The following is an 11,040-nucleotide window of genomic DNA, read 5'->3' as shown; positions in this document are numbered from 1 at the left end:
AAAACATTCACTATACAAGCCTACATTGCACTTAAGGCATCCAGTTTTTACTCTATAGCCTATTATCATTTAATTATTCTCTCATTCTCCTGCTTTTATGGGTAATACAGGTGTTTACCATAGTTTGATTTAACAAAGGTATGCATAACATTGAACAGTAGAGTACGATTTTCTCTTTACTTCGTATCTTTTTGTTTTCCATGTACTGCCTTAATTTCCTCTTAGATTTCCATCTTCTGTGATTCCTCTGTTCAGAGACCTACCAAGAACAGGTCCTCTTCGTTTATGATTGAAGATTGAACTTTTCACCTTTACACCTACTATTTGAATATGGGTAGTTTATTTTTGAAGTCATTATATACTTGGTTTGAAAACCCCATACCCTGTTAGGTATTATGATAGCCAGTAGTTCAGGAGGACCAATTTCACTTCTAAGCAAAAAGAATAGTAGTTCCTCAGAATAGATCTGTTCAGGTATCTACTCAAGGCAGTTCTATTCTTCTGTTGTATCCACCTTGATAATGTTTTTCCATTGCTGGGACAGATAAACCTCTTCCATTCTCACTCAGATATTTTCAACTAGATCTGCCAACTAGGCCATTCAAGGCTAGTGCCACTATTTTCTAGGTCATCCATGTGAAGGGTCATGATAAATCCAATGCTCAATCATACGCCAAGTTAAAGACAGCCTTTTCTGGTCGGAACACATCTCAGATCTAAGGCTCCAATTGACAATATGTCTGGACAACCCTTCTTCAATGCAGTTCATGTGAGGTAGCTATGGATACCAATGTGAAGGCAACATTGCCCCACCTGATATATTATGCACCACAATTCACCAATTACAAGCACAAGCACCAATTTAAGTGCATAGGACACTCCCTGCTAACTATCATATTCTTTGTTATTCTTAGATTAGCATTAGCTCCACAAGATTAGCACGAGTCAGGTTAGCCATTTTTTTGGGAAATCTTTTTTTACTTGGCCACTTGCTGCATACGAGATGCACACTACAGCATCCACTGTGAAGCAAGTTTCCGCTTCATAAGTGGCCTTTGTGTGCCCATATCCTTGGCATTTTAAGCAATGTTGGTCATCAAGATTGTCACTAAATGTTAAATATCCAGCAATTGGGTTTTTAACCCTCTCTTGCATAAGGGGTGCTTTAATTTTTTCTAGTTTTGCCCTGTAGATGATTTAATCGACTAGGCCTGATGTCAGCTACAACCCTTCCAGAAGAGGTTGACCCTGTTGCTCCTGGTTAGTTACCTTCCTTATTTTCTACTGCTTTGATTATCGTACAGTTAAAGTGCTGATTAAAGTGTCTCTGGTAATCTTAAAACCAATATTATTAAGGAAAGTCAATCATTTACTTTGTGCACTTCATCTTTGGGATTTCAAGATATGCTTCCTTTTTATAGTTTCATGTATCGTTAAAATAGCTCTCATCAAGTATAGTTCAAGTATTCTCTTTTGTTTTGTGATCCCTCTTCTACCAAGTTAATCAATCTCACTATCCAACTATATTTTTGATTTTCATTAGTTCAAATCTGTTCACTTCTGAAATTCCATTACTTCTGACATTTTAAAAAAATCTCTAATTAATCTAGTTCCCTCAGATTGTAAATTACCTAGTTCCATATTTTTTTTTATTCATTTTATTTTGTTTACTTATAGAGGTTTGTTTTAATTTATATTTTTACTTGATGGCTCTAAAGCCCAAGTTTGCAAAGTAAGTGTATTATTTAACTACACTATCTGTAGCCCAAAATAAATAAAGATTGTTGTTATTAAATTAAATACAAGTTAATATGTTATTTCGCTCCAGGTCCTGGAGCAAAACAAATATAATCATTTGATAATAATAATATGAAAGGAATATGGTCCGGGTGCGGTAAAAAAAAACTCAAATAGTAGAATTATACTATTTTAATGAGCCAACGTTTCGCCCCACGTTGCAGGGCTTCTTCAGGGCTAAAAAAGATACAAACACATAGTTACATAAGGAAAACAAAACATAAGTGTAAAATAACAAGGGTATAAAATGTAAAAAAGAAAGATATAATAAAAAAAATTAAAGGTAGTAATAATAATATTTTGATCCTTTAACCCTTTAAGGTTAAAGATAGCCAGTGATAAATCACCTTTTCCACATCTTTTTTTTCCGTTATATTTTTTCTGAAACGACTCAAATACATTTTTTCCATCAAAGACGTGATCATGGTGTATATATTTCATTTTTTCTTGTCCTTCGCAGAAAGTTTTGTGCCAATGAAACACACTTTCTTATGAAAGGATATTTACACCAACTTTGCAACTGTGCAAGCAATCTTTATAAAATATTATAATGGTGAATACTTTATTATGATTGAACATCTGAAGGAAGGATCTTTGTTACTTGCTCCCTTACTTTGTATGAGGCCTGGCCGGAGGTCACTCCCCACTTCCATAGTTCCCCTCTTGCTGGACCTCTCATTTCCTATCTCAGCATTCTCATTTATATTTGAATGACCCTTATTTTTATAAATTTCAACGATTATATATTTCAATAAATCATAGAATCTATTTTAATCATTCTAATTGCACTGTTCTAATTAAAATCTTTAAAACTAATAATTGATATATTTATTTCAGAAGCAATACCTTCAAGACCAACCAGTGGTCCAGCTGCACCTGTTGTTATACCTGAAGATATCCTTAAACCTTCTGCTCCACCTCTTTCTTTATGGGGCTCAGAATGCCAAAAAGAAACTACACCACTACCAAAAACAAATGATGGAGTGTAATTATATTTTTATTTTACAAATAGATACAGTACAAATATAATTCCTAACTACAAATATTAATCCCATTATCGATAATGTGTTGTTGGTTTGCTGCGAATATTTAGTAAATGAATGCATCTAAGTTTAGAAGGTTGTTAAAAATAATTATTATAAGCCTTGGACAAAACTAAATATAATGAACATAAACTATTATACAAAATAAAAATGGCTAATTTTAGAGACTTACAATGTAATAGTGCTTCAGAACAAAAGAAATTAAAATGCAATATGACATTAACAAAATTATTAAATTTATAAAATATCTAGGTAAACATTTAAGTTATAATTAGTTGTTTTTGTGCAACTCTCTATGACCCAGTCTATATAAATCAGTTGCTGAGGCCTTAGGAATGAAATTCCAATTTCTGTAGAAGCACCAATAAAATGTTTGATGTATGTGATGGATTAAAACACATTTTAAGTAATGATCAATCATTACTGAAGTATCATTTTCTGTCATGTACAGTTGAAAATGGCTCTGATAAAAATTGATGAAGAAGTCAAGCTTATGCACCAATCTGTACTTTTTACCTACGCTAGCAATAGCAAAGGAGACCTATTTTTCCTCTTATGCTGAACCTGGTTTTTGTAACGAAATTTAATGAGGCGGTCATTCAATGGAGTAAGTCTGTTGTGAGGGCAATCTCCGGTGCTTGTCTGGTAGTATGGCAGATTTCACCATCCTCTGCTCCTAAAATTTTTAGGATTTAAAAAAAAATATTGTGTCTTGTTTGTACTCCAATAATCAGTCCAAGTTCATTTCTGTTTGGACCTAGCAGCTTCTTAGTTTCAGGAGAGGATTGTTAATTAATTACCTGGCATTTCTGAACCCAGTATTCCCCTCCATTCCTTTCCTTCTTCAACCTTCAGCCCCTGTCCAATCAGGAACCTCTTTTACTGAGGCAGAGATATAGCCTATGAAGGTTCTTCACTTTAGGGAAGGCTTGAAGGACTGCCTGATTATAACTACTGCTAATAAATCAATTTACAATTTTAATGATTCATGTACAATTTTTTTATAGGTTTCATTAGTTTTCAGTGTTTAGGTTCAGTCTTCTTCCTCCGCAGGCATTCCAGGGGCTGGTCTTCTTTGACGAATATTGAAGTGGCTCCAATAATTGTTTTTCACCCGTATACAAATTCTTTGTAATACGGGTAGTTTTCTTTGCTTACTAGCTGAGGGAAGTCGTTCTCTGTGAGGGCGTAAAGTCTGCTTCCCTCAGCAATCTGTCCCGTAATGCATCAAAGGCGGTACAGTCTATGATGATGTGCTCGGCAGTCTCCGGAATATCACAACTTGGGCATAGGGGGTCGATATCCATCCCATGGCCATGAAGCTTGGCTCGAAATCCCCCATGGTGTGTAAGAAATTGAAAGAGCCAGTAGTCTGGGAGAACCCACTTTGCTTCCATCTGTGATCGAGGGGTGGAGAAATATTTCCTTAAGGTAGCACCTTTTGGGCTTATCATCCAATGCCGGTTTCATTCTTGGGTGGTGTCCTCCCGGAGAATGGTTTTCCATTTACTTGGGCTCTTGTCAACCCTCACCTGAAGATTTGCCGGCAGACCTGCCAAGCCCTCTCTCTTGAATTTAAACATCATCATTTCTTCCTGTAGAAGAAGGTCAAGAGGTACCCCTCCCACTAAAACTTGCACTGCCTCATATGAGACATTCCAGTTTGATTGGTGACTCTAAGCAAAGCCGTCCTTTGGATTGTCGCTAATTTCTCTTATGCCGTTGCAAGAGATTCCAGTTTCAGTCGGGGAAGGCATACCTCAGAATACCCACAACCACTCCTTTATATATGGTCATTGTCACAGGGTATCTGAGGCCCCAGAAGGTACCCCACATGACTAAGACCGTTCAAAGATTGGACCAACCTGTTTCCCAAGTAATCCAAATCAAGAGTCACGTTAAATCCTCTTCCAAATCTTACGCCTAGGTAGGTGAATACCTCACTTGGATGTATCCTTGTTCCTTGAATTATCAAATTAATAGGGTGGGCCCTATCAGTTTTTCCTCTTAAGAGAATGGCATGTGTCTTGCTAGAGGCCATTTGAAACTTTTTCCTCTCGCACCATTCTCCAACCAGGTTGGCACATCATTCTGCTTGCTGTTTTAGGCCGGCTCTGCTATTAGAGGACACCACTGCAGCCAGATCATTGATGTAACCAGTGGCAGGGAACCGCTCTTCCTCTAAGACTCCCAACAACTCGTCAAAAATCAGCTTCCATAGGGATGGGCCAAGTACTGAGCCCTGAGAGCGTTCTCTCTCTATGGAAGCTTCTACTTCATAAGAGCTACCTTTAGTCTTCACACGTCTGTCCTCGAGGTAGCTCCAAATCAAGTCATATAATTTGCTGGGGCTTCATATTTCTGCTACTGCTGGAGCAAGAGGGGCCACCAGATGCTGTCAAAGGTGGTCAAAGCAACATGACATACCGCTCCTCCCTCTGTTCAACATCTGCTCGCACTCACAACAGAGCATCAGTGGTTCCTTTGCCTTTTGCCGTGGGTGACTTGCTTTTGTAAAAACTGGTGCTAGCCTGATCATGATTAGCTGCTCTAGAAGCTTGCTCATCATAGGGAGGAGACATATAGGTCTGTAGAACTTAGGGAGCTACTTATCCCTGTCCCCTCCCTTATAGAGGAGTCTCAAATCAGCAATACTCTAGCTTCTTGGAAAGTCTCCCCTTTTCAGACAGTCATTGTAAAAATCAAGAAGCCTTTCTTCAATATAGGGAATAGTATTCTTTAGGATCACTGCATCTATAGCATCAAGTCCGGGAGCACGGCCAGTTTTTTCCTTTCCACTGCAATACGGAGATCATGTATGTCCCAAGGAGGGCACAGGTCCGTACCAGGTGGGGATACTGTGGTTCGTCTCACAAAACCTTCCTCTTCGTTGTCCAGGGATGGATCATCCCTGGGGTAATTCACCTTAATGAAGATATTAGCTGCCTCTTCAAGGGTGGTTGCCTGGTAATCTTCATGGTTGAGGGCTGCCAATGTCTGAAGTGGAGTCAACCTGCCAAGGGCCACCCTATACTGAATACCCCAGGGATTCATTGTAGACTCTTCAACGATTAATTCGTCCCAGGATCTCTTTTTCTGCGAGCGCACCTCATTTCGATATGCCCTGGTCTTGAACCTATACTCATTACAAAGTACAGTGCCCTATCGTCACATCTGCACTTCTGGTACGACCGTCGGGCCTTGTAGAGGTCTCTTTTCATGATGGTTAAGGTCGGCCTCAACCATGGGGAAGATCAAGCCCTCGCATTTCAGTGCTGGAGGGAGTTCTCGGAAACATACCCTTCACCTCCATCCTAGGTTTCCTCCTCAGGGCTATCTTAGCTTGTAGTCCTCAGTCAGGAAGTTCTTGCCACCCAATAACTTTGTTAGCATGAAAACTGTCATCCAAGCGAACCAAGAGAGCAGAACCCGACTTGTTGCATGGACGATTGCTGCTTTCACGCCGATTTCTGTTGTGGATGGTAATCCATTTATATCAACTGCGGTCTTACTGGCCCCATTGATAGTGACGTAAGTTGGATTCGGATTCTAGATAGGCTTAGATAGCAAGCATTTAACAATCTCTGCCATGGTCTTGGGTTTTGTGTGCACCGCCAATCGTTCAGCGGAACCTACTCAGATTGAGCTTGCTTGCTTATTGGTTTTATCCTGTCAGCTGAAGCTGATTTTTTAGCTTTCTTCTTATTTATTTTCCTTTTGACCTCAATGAAAGGTGTAGGATCAGATAAAATATCACTGGGGCCTTCAGCCACTGCTTCTTTTATTTCCCTCGGTTATTCTACAGCTACAAGTCGCCGGTTAGATTTTGAGAATCCTTTCATGAGTTTTGGCACAGACTGCTCAACAATAACCTGGGTAATCATTAAATGGACATTCAGAGAAGCTAGTGTCTCTTTTACAGCCCTTTTGACAAGGGTAGAAACATTTTCAAATTGTTCCTGACATTCCTTTGTTTTCTCATGCATGGTTTCAATTACATAAAGTAGATACTGAAACTTACCGTTGATGTAGTTCTGGACCTTTGTGCTAATGTCCCTGCCAGTATTTTTAATATAAATTCTCAGATTTTCCCTCCTGGATTAATTTTGCTTTCTGGAGTTCAGAATTACATCCAGCCTCTTCAGTTACTACAGAAATATCGCCCTGAGAACCTTTCCTACCCCGTTTGCCATTAGATCTTAATAGTTTTAAAGATGTTTCTTCTTCAGCTTCTCTCACCTCCATCTCCATCTCCATCGATAATATGACCGTTGGGCCTAATCTCAGCTATTTGATCACTAATTTTCAGTGTCCTTTGTTATTCACTAATCACAAAATTTCACCCTAGTCCACACTCTCGGGCTTAAAACTCGAATTGTCCAAACCAACCCTACCATTTCCAACTATAGAAAAAACTAAAAAAAAAAACTGCTGTGATAAATTCTTGTCGGAAAGAGCACCAATATTCACCAAGCTATGTCGATAACCTTTTTTGTATCGGGTCTGATAGAAAATGCCGAAGTTCAGAGGGAACTGACTCAAGCTGAGTAACCAAGAATGCAAATCAAAGGAAAAGGGAAAAACACCACACACCAACCTTCTGCTCAGGCTAGGACACCTATAAGCCCAGATGCTAGTCAACAAACCTTCGGCTATCTTCAAAAAAGAGTAGGTAAATGATTATTTCTCTATTTATCCCTAATCCTTTATTCATCCCTCTAAAACCCAGAGATACGACTACTACAATGGTCGGGTATTTACTCAGAATTCTGACCTTCATCATCTGGACTAAGTGGTCCTAGGGTGTATACTCTAAGTGATCTTGATGGAATTATGTACTGTCTGGGCGTCAATGTAGAAGTTTCTCCATCTTGAAGGTCGAATGGCTGATGGTATGAATTATAAGTTATAACTAAACCCCAATTACATTTATTATTAAATTTTAAAATGCTTTTAATAGTTTTATTGATTTATGATGATTATCCATATTAGTAATTTATGTTATCCATTATGGTGCGAAATACATGTAATTAATTTAAGTAAGTACCAGGGAGCGAGTCCTCATAGGTAGTTACAGGGAACAAGTCCTCATAGGCATTGTCAGGGACCAAGTCCCCTCAGTAATAATACCCAGTCTCAGTGTAAGGCAATACCAGGGAACAAGTCCTCATAGGCATTGTCAGGGACCAAGTCCCCTCAGTAATAATACCCAGTCTCAGTGTAAGGCAATACCAGGGAACAAGTCCTCATAGGCATTGTCAAAAATATTTTGATGACATTATTATTATTTATAGAAAGTACTAGTGATTATGCTGCAATTATAGCTATGCATTGTACTTTGTTATAGAATGAATTCCGATGAAATTGTCCAACAAGTGAGTTATAAAACATTGCAATATGGAACTGATGATTTCTCTGATGAAAAAAAAATTGGAACTGGAGGGTTTGGAAGTGTTTATTTGTGTAGTCTACATTTTGGAAAAGTTGCAGTAAAGAGATTACATGATGCTGAGGCAGTTATTCCAGGTTCCTTCAATGTATATTCAATACTAACCCATTTATTTATTAATTTTATAAATTTAACAGTAGATCTTTATTTCTGAAATCATCAGTCATATTATTGTAAAAAACTGTGTGGTATTTTCATCTTCTGTAACCATTAACCATAGTAACTGTAATATCCAAGCAATGATTTAATGACAGACAGACATGGGACCAAATTTCCTTGACATATCTAAAATGCAAGCAAACATTTTTTATTCTGATGACCATTTTTTTCACTTCCTGCATAAAAAAAAAAAAAAAAATGTAGGGAAGCTTATATGTATCCATTCTGTGGATATACATTGTATATTAAAAGTATAGATTGTGTCTATGAACCAAACATAGACAATGGTATAGAAATATTAATGAGAATAAAACAGAGAAAATATGGGAAACTAGATCATTTTTCTATTATGTGTTATGAGTTTATATGGACAGGAGGGTGTAATCACACTGTACCATGATTAAATGTTTTTAGGTAAATAAGAGTGGAAAATATGGAAATAATGTTAATGTTCTGTGAATCAGCTTTCTGAATTTCATTAATTGCCTGATAAACAAGTAATCATATTTATTTCATCTAATAAACCTTTATGAGTAACTGATTCGCTAAAATGTTGAAGTCAATGACAGTTTATGCATTTTCATCCAATCATTATACCTTTGCAAAAATTTGTTATTTAATTATAATGAAAATTTTTTTTTGTGTTTCAGAATTGACTTGCGATCAATTTGGTACTGAAATTAAACTGTTAGGTGGAGTAGCTCATGAAAATATTCTTCCTGTCATTGGTTATTCAAATGATGGTCCATACAAATGCCTTATTTATACTTTCATGCCTAATGGATCTCTTCAAGATGCTTTAGAAGCTAAGGTATTGTAGGTATTATTTCCTTAATTTAATTTCTGTCTTAGCATTTCATTATTGGTTCTTTGGCTATCCTAAATTCATCTAAATTTGATGTGCATATCTCATAATTGTGTATTCTCCCATGATTATCAAGTTTCCTAACTGTCACTGCTGATTTTCTATCCTCCTCCTAGTATTCCTGTTTTTATATAAAAATTTTTAAAAATTATTAATTTTTCTTCCGGTTACTTTTTGAAAGTAGATCGTTTTTTTTTATCCATTCTTGAAGTTCCTTTATTTTTACTGTGCCTTTTTCATTGGAGCCTCTACATCAGCCATGAAAGTATTTGTCTTCTTTCAGACACTGCCAGTCTGATAAGAAAAATTCTTTTTTTATTAGATAGGCTTTTTATTGAGGAAGGCTTAATATTATTAAATCATGCAATGGCCAATGGAATGGAACTGCATCCATATAATAAAAATCCTATATAATTATGGGTTTATAATCTTTGACCAGAAAGATTTGTGCATGTGGAAGTTAATGAACTTCACAAAGTTTTTAATAATTTTGAATTTATTAAAATTATTTGAAATTGTTAAAGCCTGGTATTTTTGCACAAGTTGGAGACTAGATAAAAATAAAGTGTGAAAACACTTCTTGCTTGACATCTGCAAGAAATAAGACAGGTTACTATTTTAAAGGTTATTTTGTGTGTTGTGTTGTTAATAAAATTTAAAAACATAGGTTATTACTATCTGTATTGTCATTTTATTTAATTATGCTTGTTTACCTATTTTTTTCTACAATGTTTTTACTGAAACAAACTCGAATAAATTGCCAATTACTAACTAACCAGCAATGCTTCATTATTGCTAGATTTTAGGATGTATACAGATTAAATGAACACAGTGGAAAGTTTAGTATTGATTATTTTGTTTAGTACACATTATTATTTATTTAGTTTTGGTTACATAAATTGAACCCACATATGCAATAAGAAATCAACTAACTTTTTTTTCATTACATTTTATAAGCTATATCAATATTTCACAATAAAACACAAGGCTCTATCTATATCTAATAGTGAATGCTGTGCTTATGGGTGTATGTTATGAAACGAAAAATTATGGATAAAACTCAAATTCACAAAAATATGTTTGGCTCCTTGCTGCATATGTGGGTTCAATTTTAATTTATTTATTTTTTAATTTTAAGTTCATTGAAATAACCTTGAATGTATAATGTTTTTGGTAATTCTAATTAGCATATGTACAAACAAATCCCTTCATAGGAACATGTAATGCATAATTGCTCATTATATAATCAGGAATTCTTCATTCTGATTTTGATCCTGCAATATTGGCTTTTAATTTTCCGTTATTGTAATAGTAATACCAAACAAAGTAATTTGAGAACATGTTGCACATCCAGAATGAAAGAGGCACTGCTCAAATTTTCTATAGTAACAAATTTTAATGGTAGGATCCACACAAGCCAAAGCACAGTTAGCTTATATAAAATAACCACTCTCTGGTATAAAAAACCAAAAGGCACAATAGATGTTTTACCAGCAACATATTTTAAAGGAAAAACATTGACATGGTGATGGGAGACTGATTTTTAACCAATTTTTTTTTCATTCTATTCTGAGCCAAAATAGTTTCGTAATTTCAAAGCTCAATATTTCTAATTTACACCTTTCTTTGTTATATTTTTCCTGAAAATGGGGTGGTAGGACAAAAAAGTTTTATGATATAAACAAACAAACATAAAACATAAATAAAAAATATATATATTAATATTA

The 11,040-nt window shown here is 35.9% G+C and overlaps 1 protein-coding gene across 3 annotated transcripts in view; it reads left to right on the top strand.

The window, feature by feature from the left end:
* LOC106680239 (interleukin-1 receptor-associated kinase 4) overlaps positions 1-11,040 on the top strand; it is a 17,060-nt gene that overhangs the window by 1,459 nt on the left and 4,561 nt on the right. For all 3 annotated transcript variants that reach the window (XR_010842781.1, XM_067045036.1, XM_014419789.2), the window contains exons 3-5: positions 2,635-2,782; positions 8,188-8,366; positions 9,099-9,259. Coding sequence is in view for 2 of the 3 variants with exons in the window: in XM_067045036.1 (XP_066901137.1) it covers positions 2,635-2,782; positions 8,188-8,366; positions 9,099-9,259 (488 nt within the window). In the remaining variant the exon portion in view is untranslated. The remainder of the gene's footprint in view (positions 1-2,634; positions 2,783-8,187; positions 8,367-9,098; positions 9,260-11,040) is intronic.

Source organism: Halyomorpha halys, unplaced genomic scaffold, assembly GCF_000696795.3.
Source record: "Halyomorpha halys isolate HHAL.00 unplaced genomic scaffold, Hhal_1.1 Scaffold251.1, whole genome shotgun sequence".
NCBI classification, from domain to species: Eukaryota; Metazoa; Arthropoda; class Insecta; order Hemiptera; family Pentatomidae; genus Halyomorpha; species Halyomorpha halys.
The sequence above is the reverse complement of the archived record's forward strand: the minus strand, read 5'-3'. Positions and strand labels throughout refer to the sequence as shown.